Here is a 21,437-nt window from a genome sequence, read left to right on the forward strand (position 1 = left end):
CTGATTTAATGTTTCCAAGAAAACTACAACTAAGGTTTTTACCTCATAAATTAAATCCTCATTTGAGGGTTTTTTTTAAAGTTACAAAGATCACCCTTGCTCGTTTTGTTTTTCCGTTTTGTCAAATACAAAAAGTCCAGGATACACATTTGGTATTGCAAACAGTTTTATTTGTAGTAAATGAAAAGTGTGCCATTCAGTGAGGGAGAGAGACGGGGCTGGACTGTCGGGACGGTCGATGTCTTTGGTCCGTACTGTGGAGAAGGAGAAAATGTCGGAGGGAGAGGAAGGGATAAGAAAAGGCACTTGAGTTTACAGTTGGAAGAATGAACAAACCGGATGTTTTTGACTTCAAATATGCCTAGTATGAATATCACATACAAAATGCCCGGTGTGAGCACAGAATCATATAGCTACATATATGTATGTACAGGAAAGAATCAGAACTAAAGCAGGCTAGGAGGAAGAAGTAAAAAAAATAAAATGAGCTGAATTTATCCGCTTAAGATTTTATTTTATTTTTTTCTCATATCTATAGTAAAAACCCCAAACGTTTCTGGAGCCTGGAATGTAAAACGCAACATGTGGATGAGAGAGAGAACCCAGTGTTTCTCACAGGGCATCGGAGGATTTGTGTTCGATGCAGTTTGATTCAGTACACAGTGCTGCCCGTTCTCAAGCAAAGAGCTGATGAGGAGAGGGTGAGGAAGGTTGTAGCACTCGGTACAACTTCAATTAATATGAATCTTTTGTGATTTAAAAAAAAAAAAAAAAAAAACCTGGTTGAGTTTTTTCAACTCCATGCAAAAAACAAAACAATAAAAAAACAAAAACAAAGTATCTCCCTACTTTTGCAGTAATTGTCATGATTTTTAAGTCTGCTCAGAGTTGCCGTTAACGGCGAGTTAAGATTAAAGTCAAAACAATTTCTGCACAAACGTCTGAGCGTCTGTGGATCACATCCAGAACCCTCCGTCTACATTATCATACGCTAACTGGCTGCTCACAATACCATCATATATGCTCTAAAATCTTATGAGAAAGCCAACAGTCATTCTCCCAAAACAAACAAACAAAAAAAAAAAACTACGTTCAGTCAAGCCTAATCACCATTTATTCATCCCCTTCACTATTTTCTCCACAATAATCACTAATTTAACTCGTAAACTAAATCTTATTTTTACCTTAAACTCCAAAAAACTAAAAAGTAAAATTAGGGAAGAAAAGAAGCTTAAAGATGAATTTTTCCCTTCCCTCTTGAAGGAAGACGACATGATAACGACATGAAGCAATAAAGTAACACGACTGGTTTCCCACTACGGCTCTGCAGCTCGGCTCTATGTACACAACTACATCGACGCAGGCGGCGAGGAATCACCAGGGGGTCGGCCGTCTCTTAATGAGAAAACGGGTCGCGACAGAAGATCTGCTATGAGGTATTCACCAGCGTTTTGTTCTCAAACTGGACACAAAGAGGGAAATTTAACCCCAAAAAGCTGCTTGAAGCAACTCCTTGGCAGCCGCGGAAAGATGAAATCTACACCCGCCCGATGCGTTCGATCATCCTATGAGAACTTTACTTCTGCACTCGGACAACAAACAAATAAAAAACAAAAACACGGATCCTGAAATCCAGGTTCTGACGGAGACATCTGTGTTTGCAGAAAGGCAAATGTGAAGTCTGCGACTAAAGGCAAGCAGGACATTATTATGCCACTCGTGTGCATAAAAAGAGAAACAGAATAAAGCAAGGAACTGGGCGTGCAGGAGAACATCCAGCTGAATAAATGCTCTGGATTATGAAACGGCATGTGTACACCAAAGCCTCCTTCATTAATAGTTCACAAAAAAAAAAAAAAAAAGCTAATGAGCCCTCTTAGAAAATAATGGATCCCGCTTTGGGCGAAATCAGCAGGAATAGTCTCGACTCCCTACAGAAATGGAGAGCAAACAAAGCGATCCAGCAGAGAGAAAAGGAGCGAGAGCCTCTTTTTTATTATTATCATTATTTGTTTTTTTTATAAAAGTTAAACTACTCCTTTTGTGTCCAAACATTAAGTTTTCCCTACAGCTTGTAGCAGCCGAACGTTAAGCTCCGATTTACAGTTTGATATGTCTCGTTTCCACCCAGCGAAGACAGACGACAGTATGTATGTAGTGTTGATTGCATGTCGGAAAGCCCCGTTGAAGCTACAGCTACTTTTCCACAACACTTTTTTTTGCCCCCCCCCCCACAAACAGCGAAGGCATTGAAATGGTTCCAGGAGACGAAAAAACAAACAAACAAAAAAAAAACTTCAAATCAGAGAGCTGACGACGCAAAAAGAAAAAAAGTACTAAGAGTTCAACTTCAATAGTGCACGGATTGTTGCAGGTAAATTGCGCGAGTCTCGGTGATGAAACGACGGAGAGCCACAGCAGCAGAGGCTAAAGATAGAAAGTGTCACGAAAACCGAGAGAATCGAAACGAGGAGAGAGACAGTCGGAGCTTTTCAAGTTCAAAGAATGAACAAAGTGATGCAGAGCTCAAATGACTGAAATATGTAAACTTGTATACTATTCTTCATTGAAGGGCGTTGGGGTGGAGGGGTAATGGGGCGCTCTGGGGGCAGGGGGGTAGTGGATGGGTTTGATTGAGTGAGACGGTTTCCGGTGTCAAGGGCAGTGCGTTCGAGGGAGCCGCTGGGGCAGCCCGTTGTGGGCGGGCCGGTCCGGGTTGTGGTGGGGGTGGGAGGGGCCCCTGAAGCTGTGGGGCTGCTGCGAGGACGGGCCGGAGGAGCCGGAGTCGCCCTGGTAACGGTGGCTCCCGCGCCCGGCGTTCCTGTCGTGGTGGGAGCTGCCGTTGAACCGCTGGCCGCCCGAGTGGTAGCCGGGTCCCTGGAAGGTTCGCCTGTTTCCCTGAAAAATCTGAGGACGAAATTAAAACGGAAAAATGAATAAACTGAGTTTTTAAAACTCTTTAGAAGTTTGTGCCTGTAACATGACGAGATGTGAAAGTTAAAGGTGAACTATTTTGATTCCTTGAACAGGTTAGGATCGGTCTGCGGTCGATAAGCATTTTTATCACTTTTTTTAAAAAAACAGATCAATTCTTTGTTGTTTTTAGGGCCTCCTGCCATTTTAAATTCAAATTAGCTGCTGCTGGCCACGCCCCCTACTCAACGTTTACACTCACATGAAAAGAAAATGGCTGCAAACAGATGAGCAATTATACAACCATACATCTTTGAAAAGCATTAGTAGAGGCTCCTGCACAACCAGCCAGAATGCAGCAAGTTGTTTCTGAATGTTAAGTCAACAACAAAACACTTTTCTTTTCCAGCAGCCATTGTACAGCACATACAGTGGCTAAACCAGCTGACCAAACATGCTGGAGCTCTGTTTGGTTTGCCAAGTAACAACACAGTGGCCATTGAATGTGGCTTTCCAGGATGTTTGTGAAGCAACTCGTTTTCCAGACACCAAAAAAAAAACATGAACCAATTATTAAAAAAACAGCTGAGTGTTTTCTCTCTCAAGTGCTTAAGTTGTTTTTAGAAGCAGTTGAGACCCAAATGGAGGCATAAAAACATCCAAAATGTTTAATGTTTTGTTGGGAATTTTTGTGATGGAACAACAAAGTGGGAATTAACTGAAAATAGACATAAATTAATTATTTTATTTATTTGACTCTGAACTGTCAACAGTGAACTGTTGACAGTTCAGAGTCACACATGTGAGTGAAAAGATGAACAGGGAGAGTGGAAGTGGTGTGCCAAGCGGCAAATTTCACTTTTTAAAAACATCTCGAGTTTGGATAAAAGTTTTATTTTACCAAAACGCAATTTTACACCAAACCAAGGCAGGAGATGTTGCAGCGATAACTTATCCTCCTCCTGAAGCAAAACCAGCTTATAATCAACATTTTAAACAAAATAAAAAATATCCTGAATATAAAAACCTGGAAAACGGATGTTTGGTTTGAGACAATAAAATATTTTCTTAAACGTTTTGAAATTATGCATATTTACGTTTCAAGGTCACAAAAGAAGAGTGAATAATCAGATCACATGTTTTAATCGTCTGACTGCACCATTTAATTGTTACAAATAAAAACAGTTGCATTTATTTGCATTTGAATCAACTCTGTTGACTCTTTCACTGCAGTTAGTCACATTTTCAAATCTTTACACATTTCTAATTGGATTTAGGTCTGGACTTTGACTAGGCCACAGGTTTAAGAAGTATTTTCTGTCGATTTAACAATTATGTACCACTTTTTTGCTCTGGAATTGAGACGTTTTAGAAGTAAAAGTGTGATAAAGATGATAAATGAGTTTATTCCTTTCTCACCTGTTTGACTGGAGGCGGGCGGTTTTCAGCGGGGGCGGTTTGGGTCTGGGTCTGGGTGGGAGGAGGGGTCTCCGTTTGGACCGGGCTGGCGACAGAGGAGGACGTGGAGCTACAGCGGGACCGGTCCGAGTAGCCCGTACGTGGATGGTACACTAGAAGAAACAGAGTCAGAAACGGTAAAACATGATTCCTGCCTCGTTAACAAAATGGACTTTTGGAGATTTAAAGAAGCTTAATTTAACCACAAACAGTAATTATCCGAGAATTAAGGGTTTCAAGAGCCAGTAAAGTCTAAGGAGGTTAAAAATAACTGAACATTTTGATCACGAATAAGCCGAGTGTTTGTCAGCCGACCGAATCTCAGAGGATTTTATCCGATGTGTGTGAAGAAGCAGCAGGACGATAAGAAATCATTTGATTTTTAAGATTCTATTTGAAAATTTCCTCATCATAATTTGCTATAAACACGTTTTCTCTGTTGCTCTCAGTCAATAAATCCAACGCATTGAAGTTCAGCATCATGATCAGACAGGTGGGAGCGTCTACTGCGACATGAAACCGGGTGGAGAAAGAGAGGAAAACATGCAGCAAATGGCCTGATTACAATGTTTTCACCCAAAAACAAAATAAAATAAATCCGATTTATGCCACGTCCATATGTGGTTCTAATTCTGATAAATATCCGATCGTTTTCAAAACGCCTGATGTCTCAACTATTGCATTTTTGGATAACCTAAGAGTTAAAAGTGTCTCCATGAGGAGAAGAGTGATAAAAACTGGACTTTATTCATATTAAAATATAAATGAAAGAGCAAATTAAAGGAACTAAAGTGCCGTACCTGATCCAAACCCAGAGATGCTCGTCTTCAGCGGCTCAAGGTCAAATGTAAATCTTAAAGCTTTCCCAAGGTCCTCGTCGTATTTACGTTCACTCACAAAATGCTGAAAAAAAAAAACACAAAAAATAATAAAACTCTCTGCTTATTTCAAGCCAGAATGTTAAAGTCTTTCATTCATATAGTTTGATCCCATAAAATAAAAGCTMATTTAAGTAAAGCAGAGTGAAAATCTCGCAGCACCTTGATGTCGGCGCGTAGCTCAGTCAGCTGCTCCTCAGACATGGAACCGGACCGGTCCGTCAGCCGCTTCAGCTCCTCCGCTCTCTTCTGCCGAGCGTCCAGAATCATCACTGCAACACAGAAAAACAGAAACTCAGAGAGAGAAAAATAACTGGTTTAACTTTAGGACCAGGTATCAGGAAAAGGTTTCACAGATTAAACCGGCAACATGTCTGACAGAAACAACTACAGGCTGCAAATATTTGTTCAAAGAGGCGCCCAGTATTAGAAATGTTGGAGTAAAGTCTGCAGAAAACAAGAAAATATCATCAAAGCATAAATTCAACTGAACCTCAGAGTCCTGTGAGGTTTCTAATACAAAGCAATAAGGAAGAAACTGCAAAAACACAAAACCTTACCAAGTATTTTTGGTCCCGTTTCTACTACAAATATCCTAGTTTTGTCTTAAAGTAAACTAAATTACAAGYAACTTTTCAGCAGAAAATATGAGCTTGTTTTAAGTCCTTCATGTTGATAAATAGTGCCAACTTCACTTAGCATGGAAACATGTCCTGTTAAAGGTGAAATAATCTTCCAGTGGAACCAGTACCTTCTTTTATTAAAATAAAGGAATTACTGACTTATTTCAAGCTCCTATATTTTGCTGAAAAGTTGCTTGTAAAATAGTTTTGTCTTATTTCAAGTGCACTAAGATATTTGCATTAAAACTAGACAAATACTTTGTAAGACTTTGTGTTTTTGCAGTGATTTCTTCTCTTGGYGAGAGAAGGAGCCAGGCATCCATGTAAATAAAACCTTTTATGAACTCTGGTGCCTTTTCCAGCAGCAGGTGACCCGACCGATCTTCAGCTCTGCACTTCAAACTGATGCATTTTCAGATCCAGCAGGAAGTTTGAGAACTGGGAGCTGCAGAAGGTTTCCTACAGTCTCCACATCCCTGTGAATTAAATCAACCCTGACTGGCATTCACCGTTTTTCCCTCTGTGGCCCCCTAGTGGYRGGTTCTGATCGCTGCAGAAGTTATCGATCATGATGGTTAAAAGTTGCTCAAATCTCAACATTTCTTCAAATGCAGCAACTTAACAAATTTCCTCTTCTTTTTTCAATGTTACGGCCACTATTTGGTGTTAGTGAAGAGACAGGACATGTTTTAATCACTCTTGACAGGAGGATTTATATAAATACAGACAGCAGAGATAGCCATAGATTATTTCCATAACTCATTTTTAGATTCTCCAGTTTTTTTTCCCTAGATAAATCCTAATTTTCTATAAATACAAAAATGCAAGATGAATGTAGGGCATGGAGAGACAAAAAAGACGGAGGATTGACTGAACAGAAAGATGCATGCAGGAATAAATGTGTGTATAAAATGGAAGTGCATGAAAGGAATAAAACATTTATTTTTCTCCTGATTTGGGGAAAAATCAGTTTTTCCAGAAAGCTTGTAGGATATCATTCATTTTAGCARAATAGAGTTTAGAGATGTTTTTAAAGAATGAACTTCACCTTTCCTGCTGCTTTCTGTAACCAGTGAGGCACTGATTAAAAATAATTTACCATCAGAATAAACATTTTCATAACAACAAAAACACAGCGCAACATTAAGGGGTAAATTTTCAATAAACCGCTTTGGTTCTGTTGAGGAGGAACTCAAGTTTCCACTCAATTCACTGCACACCTTGCACAAAGACAGCATTGAGTCTCCCTCGACACCTGACACTATTCAGGCCTCAAACACACAACACTCCACACTGAGAGGACAGAGGAAGAGAGAATGGCCTACTTATACAAATATGAAGTCCTGCTCTGTCATGTCACACACACATACACACACAGGAGGAGCTGCAGGTAGATCAGCACCCTCAGGGCGCCGCTGCACTTTTCAGGAAACTGGGACTTGCTGTTCCACAACAATCTCCGTTTCTCCTTCTGGGAATGATTTGGGTCAGATTCTTCGGGGCTTTCAGTCAGGTGATCATAAGATGGAAGAATACCAGCAGCTCTGGTCATCAGTGACGAGCCGAGCGCAGCGTGAAAACACTTGAAAACGCAGCACTTACTGGCCTCGGCTTTCACTTTGTCCATCTCTGCCAGAAGAGTCACTTCTCTGTCCATTAAGCTGGAAAGAAAACAAGACGACAACGARTAACTCACTGGAAAACAAAACTTTTCTCAATTATAAAACCACAACAGTTTGGAGCAGAAATGCTGCCACTATTTAAAAACTGTCTAAATATAATTAAGGGGGGAAAAATCATTGCACCTTTAAATTTTAGATCACTTGRGTTTGATTTATAAAACAGTTATGCATCCATTAAGGCCGGGCCMGTCACAATTATATTTTTCTGGATGATAAATTGTYCCAGATGTTAGTGCAATAAATGATAATATTGTTGTTTTGAGACCATAACAGTAATGGCATAATAATGCAAGAAAACCATCTCAAAGATGTCTAAACTTTTATTTCTAATTAATATTTAGCACTTGAACTGGAAGACATTTTAAATACCCAAAATAAATAAAACAAAATACACAAAACTACAATTGAAGCTGAAGCCTCTAAACTAAACTCTCCTTCAAAAAAGGAGCCAGTTGAGATTAAAGCAGGKAATAATTTTCCATCTTTCACTAGAAAGAGAGAAACAAGAAAAAGCAGCAATAATGCAAATGGAAGATAATTGAGATAGTTTTAATTTATGATGCAATTAATTGATTTATTGTGACACTAGGCATTATTAAACATTAATAAATAAATGTATCACTCTTGTTGCAAATAGAAATAATTTTGATAATTCTAACTGACCTAAAACGAGACGTTTGGCCTGATTTAACTTTAGATTAAATCGATAAAATAATCGATAACCGCATTTTCCGCACTATAAGGCSCACCTAAAAACCTTCAATTTCCTCAAAAGTCGACAGTGCGCCTTATAATCCAGTGCGCCTTATATATGGACCAATTTTGAGCCACAACAGGTCTAACAACTACGGTAAGCAGCCACCGACTTCATTTTTCCCCATAGAAGAAGAAATACGCGGTGCATGCTGGGATAGCTGTCAAAACGCTGGTTTGTTAATAAAGTTTGATCATACATTTAAAGCCAGGGGGCGGAGGGGCGGGGGAAGAGGGACAGAGACTGCGGCGGCAGCGTGTCGGTTGGTCTGTGTTACCCAGAAAGCAGTTGGGCACAATATCGCAACACCAACACCGTGAGTGAAACAATGACTGGGGCAGCCTACTATATAAAGCACTAGGGGACCACTTGTTTATAAATGAAAATGTGTAATAATAGAGTAAGGAACAAATTGGCAACCCAAACTGTAGCGTCTATTCTATGCGCCTTATAATTCTATGCACCTATGAAAAAAGTTTTAAAATAGGCCATTCATTGAAGGTGARCCTTATAATCCAGTGCGCCTTATAGTGCAGAAAATACGGTACTAAAGTCTTTTGTTGCAGATTATTAATGTTTTTAACTGAACAAGTGAAATAAATTCACTTTTCAATAATATTCCATTGTTTTTTAGATTTAGCTGTATAAAAAAGGTCACAGAAATCACCAAAGTGGGAAAACAAAAAAACTAAACGTATTTTACTGCATTGGAAACGTTTGAAAACGCTGTTACAAGTCATGTTTAGACTCATGAGACTCAGGATTGTTTTCCCATCTGAAATCTGTGATCAGTTTGCTCTTCATCTGACCATCCTGCTGTTTGTTGAGCCGACATCATCACAGGTAACAACTCAGGCAGGAAAACCACAGAACAAACAAAAAGGAGACATTTGTTTTTGTGAACCAGGTTTTTCTGCCACCTTCCCGTCTCAGATGTCACATTTATCCAGTACAACTTAACAGAAGACGTTGTGTTGACTTCATGTAATAAAAGTGAAACGAAAAAAAAAAAAAAAGAGCTATACTCAAATTCACTACAAACTRCAAATAGGCCTGTAAAGATACGTTGTGCTGGATGATAAATTGCATCAGAAATTATTGCGATAAAYGATAATATTGTTGTTTTGAGATCATTTTTAAGTAATCTACTGATAATGGCACAATGATGCAAATTTACCCTCTCAAATACAAATGAACTTTAATTTTTGTAAGGACTTAGCACTGGAACTGAAAGATATTTTAAATATCCAAAATAAAAAGACACAGAAAAACGTAAAAGGAAGTAAAAACCACTTGCAGCCAGAAGAGCTGAAACGATTAATCAGATTAATTGATTATTGAAGTAACTCCTCTAATTTAGTAAATCATTAACTGCACTGTACAGACTCACAAAAGGCCAGTGCAGAAACATCTAACAGTAATTAAGTCGAAACTTTGCTAAAATATGTATATTATTTTCTCATTTTAAAAARGRWTKRWTTTTTWAAAATGGGTTAAATAAAAAATCCACAGAATGTGAATTTTTGACAGAATGATTGGTACAATAATCAATTAATAATCGTTAGTTGCAGCCCTACTTACAACCAAAACCATCAAAATAAATTATGATGTCGCTATAAAGAAAACTGCTCTTTAAAAAAAAGTCAGAATTAAATTTACTGCGCTCCTCTTAACCATCGCAGTTCAATCCTCCCTCCTATGATCTGAGGAAATAACTTGTTTTCAGCTAAAAATTGACGTATTTAGTCATTGAGCACCAGCAGAACAAATCCAAATGATTAAACTYTGCAGGAGCTCAGTCTTGATGCACGTTTCAGACGGCTGCGATTGCGACGCAGGTTCAAAACCATCTGGGCTTTTTTCTGAATCATTTCCACCTCAGACGCCATTAAAACCCTCAGAAAGATGATTTTCTCTTTCAGCAGAATCAGACGTGTGAAGGTTTCACAGGAAGCCGACGTACCAGCTCTGGAGTTCAGCGAACGTCTGTTTCATCCTCTTGATGGAGGAGTCCATCTCCTCCTTCACCACCATCCTGTAGCGCGTCAGGGAGACGGTGCATCTCTGCAGGTCTTTCATCGAGCGGTCGATGTTGGGAGCTGAGGAGGAGAAACGGATTATTTTTAAACATCTGAGGAACAAATGATGTTCAGGTTAACACCAATTAGAGGGCCGTTTTAATTTAATTTAGATTCAAGTTAAAAATGCACCGATTCACGTTTTTCACTTTTGTAACCGATATCTGAGGTTTAGCATCAGCCGAAACCGATCCAATGCAGAAAAACAGCGCTGAACCRACTTAAAAGTTYTCTTTTTTAAATAAGCAGACATAAATGTACTGAATTATTACAGAATAAAAACAACCTTTATTGTCCTTCAAAGGGAAAATATAAATCTGTTTGATAACTCTGCACCTGTACAGCACCTTAAATACACCAATAGCTTCACAAGTTTGGTCAGAACAACACAACACAGCTTTAATCTGTTCAGTCAGTGTAATCAGGAGAATAACGGCCAATATTAAATAAAAAATAAAATAATTCAACCYGATTAAAACAACAGGTTGACCATCTTAGTCAAAAAGTAAAAATAAACTACAAGAAACCGTTGAAATGGTTMRRAAAGTGTAATTATGAACTCTAATAAAGCATAACGTAGCTCAGAGCACAAAGCCCAGCCGGGGTTTTCCTCTGAGTATTGTAAGCCTGGCGGGCCACCAGGCTTTACTTGTGCCCCCACCAGGCTTAGCCTCGTTGATTTATTAGGTTGTTTTAATGTTTGCCTTCTTTTAAGACTTTATAGTTTGTGTTTAGGTGTTAATCTCCCAAAAATSCATAACTATCAAATGACATTTTCAAACTTCCTGTCAACTTTAAACATTTTTTAAATCAAAAACACAGCGGGTGGCTGGATGACTGGCGTAGCGGCCAGAGCACCAGGCCTAGAAATGTTTCTGGGGGAAACCCTGATAGAGCTAGACTGAATAGATCTGCCCTCATGGATGGGGCACATCGTCATGATACAAAATCTAGAAGTCTCCCCTCCCCCAACATTGGGACCGATACAGATATGAATATCAGATCGGTGCATCTCTATTTTAAGTTACTCACCCATCTTTTTCCCTCCTGTYGATCCCTGCTCATCAAAGGCGGCTGCTAGCGAGGATGAGGAGGGATGAAGGTTTGAGCTCGTCCTGTGCCGGGGCTTGTTGCCTCTGGAAACCTGGTGGTGATTCCTTCCTCCCTGCTGGGAAGCAGGACTTGGAGCGCTAACGATACTTTCTGCCTCGACACCTGTGAGGAGACACACCAATCGTTAAAATCCTTTAGATGTTTGTTGTAGTTTTATGTCTTTCAAAAACTSTTTTTCTGCAGAAATGTGGGTGAAGTCTGTTGCTGCGTTGTGTGGGTGAGCGGCCAGCTTCAGATACAGAAGTTCAACACGTCTTCAGAGTGAGAAAAATCCTGCCGTGATACAAACTAAGCTTTCAGTCAACAGATAAAAAAATAATCTAAAAGCACAGCAAGTGTCTTAATTATAAAGTGTGATTTAAGCACAATTTAGGAAATTAATCCTTAGCATTAAAATTTTGCTTTAATTATGTCAAAAAAAAACCCAAGTGTATAAATATGTATAAATCATTTGCTTCAAGTACAATAAATAGAAAGTACTTGGGAGCCATAATGTTGCAAAATAAAATTATAAATTTTATTGCGAGTTACCATCTTTTCAGCTGCTCAGAATTAAATAGAAACATGCAATATTTGAATGAAGCAAAAAACAGATTTTAAAAACAGTTTCTGTTTTTAGTCCAGTTTAATCACTGGGTGCTTTTAAATTTAAAAAATGGCTTCTGAAAGAAAAATACTRTGTGGTAACTTTAAATATTGTGCATTTTTAATTTAAGGAAATAAACGTTAAGAACTCAAAATTAAAAAAAGAAATGCAGCTAGAAAAAGTTTTCCTAAATATAACAAAAACACATCTTCAACTACAACATGACAGGTTAATTAAAATAAAGGTTTTTGTTTTATTATTGTGAAATAAGTTTCGGTTCATTGTTAGAACTGGGCAATATAGTTTAAAAATAAAACCTGTAAATTTATCCAAAATTCAAATTCCGATTTTAATTGATTCCCCCCTCTTTTTTTTTTAAGGAAAAATGTAAGAAAAAAAAAAAAAAGACAGAATATGTTAAATTAAAAAATAAGGTTTTTATTACAGTTATTCCTTCTGTCAGGTGAAATGAATAGAAGCTGTAAAACAAAAAGACGCTGTGGTTCTCTGAACTATGGAAACACAAGGAGTGGATTCCTGAGGGGGAAAATATCCCCCAGTTTCCAAATATTAAAWCTTCAAAAACAGAAAACGTAATAAATATATAAAATAAATAAATCACCTCATCATCCAGCTCTAGTCTTGGTTTTTAGCTGGAAGATCAGCAGCTTCAACCTTTACATCAAGTGGTTTTAGTTCAATAAAGTTCAGATTTTCCCCTTCACATCAACCAATCCATTGATTTTCTTTCCATCAGATCTTAAGAGGAAAACAACACGCCGTTCGTTCTTACCCGGCGTTTCGGGTGTAGCGGGTTCAGAGTCCAGCTCGGCTGCATCCAGGGAGGCAGAGTCCAGCTGCTCGCTCAGCGAATCCAGAGACTCTCCGTCCATCACCGACCCGTTGGCGTGGAAGCCGTTCATCTCATCGTCCTTGCTCTCGTCGGGCGACGCCGCCTCCGGCTGAGACGCCTCTGTGGAAACCTCAGGCTGAGGCTTGGGCTTCTTTTTCTTCTTGGGCTGGAAACGAAAATATTCACGTCGCACACGTTCAATCCAACTCTAAATGTTGGGTTTGTGCAGGTTTACCCACAGTAACATTCAAGCACTTTTCAAGGTAAATTTTAAAACTTTTCCAGCACCACATTGGAGGTAAAAACAATACAAATGAGCTCAAGCTCAAGCCTCGATCCACCATTATGCAATGTCATTTATCGCTGTTAATATTGTGATAGTATTCTACGGCAGGGACTAAATTTTAATTTTCTCTCTCACATAAAATATGTTTGGCAATTCCAACTGACCCAGACCAAGAGAAGTTTAGTCTGATTAACTTCAGACGTCAGATGCATTTCCATTACAAAGCTGCTCAAAACTGTGTCAATATTCTGATAATGTCATTAAAACAATTTCACAATTGTTGTGTTATTATTAAATGAGGAACGCAATTTAAAAACAAATTATAATAATTACATGTGAATAAGTTTATCGCGTCACTATCGTCCACTTCCTGTCGTCTCCTTTGTCATTTCCACCAGTAGTAATGTCTGGTTGTTGATCACATGACTCTTGTGCTAAAAAGTGTTTCCACTTCAGGTTTGTGAAATACACAGATTTCTATAAAATAAAACAACTCATCTTAGCGCGACGAATTAGCAAAAAAAAAGCACAAAAAAAAGCGAGTATTTGTATTGCTGTGTTTCCATTAAGCAAATTTATTTTCATAATTTTAATTTGTGCAGTAATGGTCAGTAGAAACGCAGCTAATGAGAAAAAACGTGTTTATTATTAGGTGTATGAAAATATCTGGTTTTGACTGCAAGTAACGGTTTTCAAATTTGGGCTTTTAATCAAATGTTAGATTCAGGGTTTCTGCAGGTTTTACCACCTCWAATTTAAGACTTTTAAACACCATTATGGGTGAAAATTAAGACTTACATCTCCGCAGAAATGTACAAACTGGTGATGAATTTGMACTTGCCCATGATGGACGCAAAAAAAAGCTAAGTTAGCATTAGCAGTTATTTACCGTCTCAAAAATGCAATAAAGATGTTTGAATGCAACTTAAACTTTCGCCAGASAGAAAAATCCCACAAGACAAAAAAGAAATACCCAGAAAAGTAAATAGTTCTGTCAAGACAAAATATAAGACCAGCTTACTTAAAACAAGAATTTAAAACAGATGAAGGCMTTAAAATTCAAGACTTTTTAAGGAAGTGGGAACTCYCTGTAGGCTGCATTTGATCAAAACTGTGCAGTTTGAATATCAGACACTTTCAAGGAATTCATATGAAGCTTATGATCAAATCACAGCAAAAAGTAGAGACATGAATATCTGCAGTTAAGTGCATTTTACAAGTAAGTAGGAATGCAACTCTGGAAATGTAAACCAGCATCTGTGAGGTAGATGAACATGCTGACTCAGAGGAATTTTAATTGCATGCTTTATTTCTCTCACCTTCTTTTTGCTGGTCACATTCCACTCTTTCAGGATTTCGGCTGCACTCCCTATGGAGAGAGAGAGAGAGAGAAAAAAAAAAAGCAGAACATCAAGGTCACAACTAGTTCAATCAGTTGSACGTCAGAGCGTCAAAGTCTTGTAATACCGCCTTAAAATACAAAACGCCCTGAGAATTTTATTGGATGCCAGTGAGGAACAAAGCAGTGTGACGTCCAGGACAACCCTGTTTCTAAATTTAACCCTGCGAAACTGAAGGCATGCAAATGACGCTCAACAGCTGAATTCAAAGCATGATACGCCTGATGAAAGCAGAGAAATGGGCTGCTTCAGCTCACAGGCATTAGGGCAACATGTCAGCACAAGCTGGCAACAGAAAAGAAAGGAGAAAACATGCAGGCGGGTTTGCTTGAAGTGTGAAAACAAAGTAAAGCCACTTATGTGACGATCCTTTACTCGTGTGAACTCTGAGATCAGTAGCAACAGCCTCATACCTTCCAGGAACGCCTGCACCGCCTTGTCGACGCAGTTCTCAAAGTGCTGCAGCACCAGCACGATCTCATTGTTGCTTTTGTTGGGGACAACTGCCCTCACCGCACTGATCTGTGAAGAAAGAGGGAAAAAAAACACACCTTCAGTCCCGCTGCTCAGATTTTACAGCAAAATGAATAAATATTTCATCCACTCACACTTCGCCCRTTTAGCGACTTTCACTGCATGTTTGCAGCGAAAGACAAATTTTAAATATTGGACGTTTTTGTGYCGWCATTTGCATCGACTATATTTGTCCAACTTCCCTAAACGTTTCACATTGAGGAAATAAAGACTCACTAGCAGAGCAAACTAAAGGTTTTCTTCCTGTCYGTGAAAGAAGCCCAACATCACCGAATCCATTAGCTGCAAACTTTCATATCTCAAGCTGAATATCCAGGATATCTGGATGTTGAATAACTCAAACATTCCCAGATGAGGGGTGCGGCAGCTCTTATTTAAAAAGAACATACTGCATTTTTTTTTTTTTTTTGCAACTTTTTGTAGCTGACAAACTGTAGCAGCTCTGATGCTTGGAAAAAAAAGTATGGAGCGAAACTAAATGCAAACATGACTCGACATGTGCARGTCTGAGAACTTTCGAGTGCATTTAACCACAAATACAGGTGCATCTCGACACATTAGAAGTCAACTTATACGAGTAACTTAATTTAAGAAGTGAAACTTATTTAAAAAGACTCGTTTCACTCAGATATTTTAAAGAAAAAGCTTCCAAGTTTAATTATTATGAATAACAGCTGAAAAACAAAAATCCAGTTCCTTCAAATATGAATCATATATAAACGCCAAATAAAAAATCTGAGTTAAAAGAGCATATTAATGGAAAGTTTAGTGGAGGGAAAAAGTAACCCTATATTTCTCTGAAAATTCTCAAACAAAAATAATATAGCCTGTTGAAGTAAATGTCTGTGTMTTSAGCGATAAATGCAGTCAATACTTAATTGATGCATCTTTTTTTATATCTATAAAACGTGTCAACACAGACTCAGATATAAGTGGTATTAAAAGAAATAGCCCAACTCAAGAAATCAGTTGGAATCATCAGCTGACACCAATCCCTATCCAAACAAAAATATCACCAAATTAAAACATAACAAAAAAACACATTACTCTTATATTTATTCTGGTGTAGTTATCTAGAAGGGTTTAAAGTAGTTGATAAAACGGTTTCCATTATCTGAAAAAATAAAACTTGACATGCARAATTCATGTCAAGTTGCATGGTGACTAAAATATAACATCCTGCAAAATAGTTCACCAAATCAGTCCCACTCTGAGATTGCAATAGCAGATTTTGATAAAATGCGTCATGCAGCTTTAGACAAAACTTCACAGATTCACTAAAACGTTGAGATCAGGCGATTTTGCTGATCAGTTTAGCACATTTATAAATAAATAACYAATATTTTTATAGAGTACAACACTTTAGTTTCTGTTTATTCTGATTGATTTATTGCATTTTRCTTTGTTGATTTATTTACCAGAAAATGACATTGGACAGACTTCGCTTCGTAATCCTAACTATCAAGGCAGCATGAGGCGACCATACGTTATTCTTCCACTCAACYTTCTATTAATATTCTACAATACACCACAATTCTTTTATAAAACCTCCCATAGTTTACTCCCCTAGACTTCTATAACTGTGGAGAACATRCTTTCTGTATTTAAAAACCATTTTGGTCAAAATTATGCAATACCGTTTTCCTTTTTTATTTTTTATGCGTTTTGTATTGATGCGTTTTCTTGATGTACTTGGTGTTTGTAATTTTCTTGATTCCTGTGAAGCGTCTGAGGGTTCAGACATAAATACAATGATTATCATTTAAATTGTCTCATAAATCAGCTGTAAGCCCTAGTTTTATGACCAGAAGTAAACACTTAAAGTTTCACATATTGAATAGATTTACCGAATTAACTTATTGAGATTTGCGTCTTACCTTGTCCTTCATCCTCTCCGTCATTCCTCCCTGGGACATGACCATTTTTGAGCGAGTATCAAACACCACACCAGATGTATCTATAAAGAAGAAAAGAAAAAYAAGGCAATCAGTCCAGGCCTTGACCCACATTTGCAAACCACCGAAGAACATAATTTGCAAAACAAAAGAAGCCCCAGATATCTTTGCAGAGATGGCCTGAAAAAATTACACATGAATCCTTATCACATAACAGCTGCGGATTATTTGGAAAATCAGTTTGTTTTTATGTGCACACATATGTGCATACAATTTCCGTAAAATAAGGATGCAAACCTCTTTAAACCGCGGAGGTGGAAGGACTTTCTGTTGAGGCATTTAAGCACAAACACTTGAGCTAGCAGCGCAAGCAGCAAGCACTTCAGCGCTTTTGTGCGTGAACGGTTTGGAATCAGACTCYGATTCAAATGACTCAAAGAAATACATAAATGGAGCTGGAGGAGACCAACCGCGAGGTCTGCAGAATCAGTTTATAAAACCCACAAAACGATGAGTCGAAGAAAAGAAATCCTATGAAGATGTGAGCAGAGAATTAAGRCCGACGAGCAAAGTCCAAAGTTAATCTACGACCATTAAAAGATGGAAACTGCTGAGTCGCAGTCAAGCCGTCTTTCTCGTGCGATGAAAACACGTCGATGTCGGTGTAAACACTCAAAGCTCAGATTCTCTGAAAGGAGCGCGGCTGCATCATTTGACCCCAAGGAAATTCACAAACACAACCGAACTGCTGAGCTCGAAAGTTAAAGTTTCACCAGAAAGACATTTACAAGACAAACGGCGGTACGTACCCTTCAGACTGTTTTTCTTCGCCATCATCGTCATGCAGAAGAATCAGAGTAAAACCGAGACTTAACCCTTTTCGTATAATATTTATCCTGGTGTTCAGACTGAGGGTAGCTCTTGATAAAAGGAGATCCCAAATAAGGTTTCCAACTGGCAGGCAAAGTGGAAGAACAAGGTTCACATCCAGAACGTCTCCACTTGGGCAAAGACAGATTTTCCCTTCCAGCAGTCAACTTGATCCAACCTGTTGGAAAGAGAAAAATTAAAGAAAAGACGGTTAATCTGATAAATACATAAATATAAATGCAGCAGAAATAACCGCTTCTGTAGGATCTGCAAACTAAATGCAAAATAAAAAAAAATAAGTAAATAGAAATCCATTTCCTCTGGCAATGACGCATAAATGAAAACCAGATTTCAATGAATTATTGTCTGTCTTGAGAAAGTCTGTCCTTAATAACGTCCTTGGCAGAACCGCTGCATTTCATTTCAAGAGAAGAGTCAGTAGAATCAAATCTCTGAAGGATTTTTTCTCCCCCTGTTCACTGCAGGATTCATGATAACAAAGACGAGCCGTCGGGTCAGAACCCTCACCTTTAAAGTCCCGGATGTTTGATCCGTTTAACACATCTGGGAAATTAACAGATGATCAGAAAATTTAATAAACCAGCTCCAGGAGTTCAGGAATGTCTAATCAAGAGGACTGCTATCTTAAAATAAGAAAAAGAAAAAAAAGAAAAATGCTTTTTGACCTTTGGACCTTTTTACAACTCTGTTTCACTGTATGTGAAACAGCTGGTTAGATTATGAGAGACCAGAAACTCAAAGTGTTACTTAATTTTGATGGGATAAAACAAAAAAACAAGACAGAAAAGGAAGAAGATCATTTTCCACTTTTTAACTTGATGTCCATCTTGGCCTTTCTGATGCTCTAAACCAGACATCTGGAAATCTGGAACCAGTTTGCAGGCCAGCCGTTTCCCCTCTTTAAGTTTCTTTTTCTCTTGAAAGGGAAACTTTTGAAAAGACCGGAGCAAACCAACACCTTCTTCACGAGGAGCAGGCATGTCACGGTCCCGGTTCCACCACACCTTCAGACGTCAGACCCACGTAAGCACAAATAACAAATGACACAGCAGCCGCCGCTCATGCCAGCACTAGGATGCATCCTGTTTATCAAGAGGGATGGTGTTTGAATATTCAAGCAAACCAGGTGCACTCGTTTGTGTTTTTAAAAAAAAAAAGAAGAAGAAGACAGGAAACATTCGGATTAAACAAAAAGAAATTAAACAAAAGGTTTTAAGAGCGACATGCAGATATGAAGAGGAAATAAAAACTGTTTAAAAACCAATGAGATCGTTTGCATGAAGACGTTGTTTATTAAATGCTGCAGCAACACAAAGCAATCTGTTGCAGTTTGACCCGGTTCTGGATACAATGCTGCAGTTTTTTAATTTTTTTTTATAAGTAACTGGCAGGGATCGTCTGCCTGGAGGAAACTGTAAAACTACACAAATGAAACTTAACTACACCCTCACATAAATCAGACATCAGAGTTTGTTGGCCGATTTATTCAACGATAAAACACTAATTACGTTTCTCCAATGCGAGTTTGAACCAACCCAACGATGCATAAATCCTTAAATCCCTGATACTATTAAATATGTTTTTTAAAAAATGCATATATATTAACATTTTGAATTTATATGAAATTCTCACATAGAAAAATAAAATAATTTACATTTAAGATCATATATAAACGATCTATATATGTTTTTTTTTCATTTTTATTTAAAAAAACAACAAAAAAAACCTATATTGGTTGACTTTTTTTGCCCCCGTTTTAAACGAGCACCTCTCACCTTTATGATAAGAGGAACTTTATCTTTATTGGCAACTCTAATTTGTCATTTTCTAGGACTTTGGCAATAGAAAATCTCGGTTTCAGTGGACTTCTATATGAAATATGGAAGAGCACTACTAAGCTTCTACGATGAGTAAGGAAAAAAATACCAAACAATATTTTAATCAAATCCCAATTTTTTTTAAAACAATAATTAAGAACGTGATGCTTCATATTTAAATCTTTTAAATTCTGGTTAAGAGTATCCAATTTAAATGGACACTCATAAGCTTTCAAAATTGGTTGAAAAATAATGCACATTTTTAAAAATATGAATATTTTGATTGAATAAACTCAAGAAGCATAAAAAAACTACAAGAAAAGCTTTAAATAAGAACTGGGATATATTCCATTAATATGATTTGGGAAAATTAAAAATCCCCCCCCCCTAATTTATAAATTGCATTAAATCTATAAATACCTAAAAAACACAATGCACGTTTTAATTAATGATCAGATGACTGTTAAAGGTTTGCATTTTGGTGCGTAAATGGGAGTAGTTGTTTAAATTTCCTATAGTATCCCGAACTACTACACGTTTTCCTTCCAATTTGTTAGTTTTTAGAAAGAAAAATCTGGTTAATATTAGAATCAGCTGTTCAGATCTTAGAAAAATCAAAACGAGGTTGCAACGCCTGATCAGTGCATCTCAAAAAACATAAAAGGAAATCACTTCTTCAGTCAAGCCTGAGAGATTACACAACATGAACCAGAACTACCCTACATTGCGGAGAGTCATTAACTATTCAAATTAATTTATCTGATGGGTCCAGTCCAGGTAGGTCATCAATCAAGTCAATAAAAAAGAGGAAGTGTAAAGCCTGTAGAGAACAATTCATCTCATTCTGCAGCTCCACACATTCAATGCAATGTTTTTATTGAAATCCTTCCTCCGTATTCAAACGTCCATACGTTTTTCTAGCTCGTCTGCCGTGAAACGAGCCCAGACGACGTCGCTTTTCTAACACAGAAATCATCTTTTGTGGAAGCAGCTTCGCGACAAAGACTGACCATCTCCCAACCACACAGCCCTGTATGCTGGGAGGTGTGAAATCACCCACTTTTCACCCACTATACACCCGCAGCCTCTCTAATTCTCCCCAACACTGAAGTTTTTGTTTTATTTTTACCTGAATTGGACCGGATTTAACTTGGACAACTACAGGGAGCCTTTATTCCTCAGCCCCCTCATCACTAAAGTCCGTAGGTTACCGTTAGCCTGCAAATATTACCTAACGTTTTATGATTAGCTCGGTGAAACTCAATATCACCGACTGCTAATTTATCCCATTGTAAAAGCTTTCCAGGACAAACAACCACTGACTGCAACTCGCAGCACTAGATAGAAATGATTTCTTTCACCTTTAAACAGAGCATTAGCTAACATTAGCTCGCAGCTAGCAGTCTGTGCTGAAAGGCTAACGACCAGTGAGATGATCAATTCTGCCATTACAAAAAAAAAGACTTAGCAGCTGCTAAGCTAAGTATTTGTCTGCTTTACTTAAATAAAAAAAAGCAAACTATGTTAGGAGCTCAAATATACCAAACACGTACCTGGTGTTGGCAGCGAAGTGGACGGTAGCTTCTGGAAAGAGCTTACTGCAGTTTCCACAGCAGCCAGCCGTCTGTAAAGCCAAGCAGTCTGCTGCTGTGGCCAATATTTTCCTCCAGCTAGGC

General features: G+C 38.1%; 1 protein-coding gene across 1 annotated transcript; it reads right to left on the reverse strand.

Moving 5' to 3' along the window:
* Positions 1-148: 148 nt before the first annotated feature.
* spats2 (spermatogenesis associated serine rich 2) lies at positions 149-21,437 on the reverse strand. The gene is made up of 13 exons (XM_008414441.2): positions 21,315-21,437; positions 17,863-18,101; positions 17,036-17,115; positions 15,038-15,146; positions 14,544-14,593; positions 12,879-13,104; positions 11,419-11,601; positions 10,272-10,407; positions 7,475-7,533; positions 5,412-5,521; positions 5,172-5,274; positions 4,333-4,484; positions 149-2,907 (listed from the first exon to the last, which is right to left on the reverse strand). Exons 2-13 carry the CDS (start codon positions 17,894-17,896, stop codon positions 2,656-2,658), a joined length of 1,494 nt encoding a protein of 497 aa, XP_008412663.1. The 5' UTR covers positions 17,897-18,101; positions 21,315-21,437; the 3' UTR covers positions 149-2,655.

This window comes from Poecilia reticulata, linkage group LG7, assembly GCF_000633615.1.
Source record: "Poecilia reticulata strain Guanapo linkage group LG7, Guppy_female_1.0+MT, whole genome shotgun sequence".
NCBI classification, from domain to species: domain Eukaryota; kingdom Metazoa; phylum Chordata; class Actinopteri; order Cyprinodontiformes; family Poeciliidae; genus Poecilia; species Poecilia reticulata.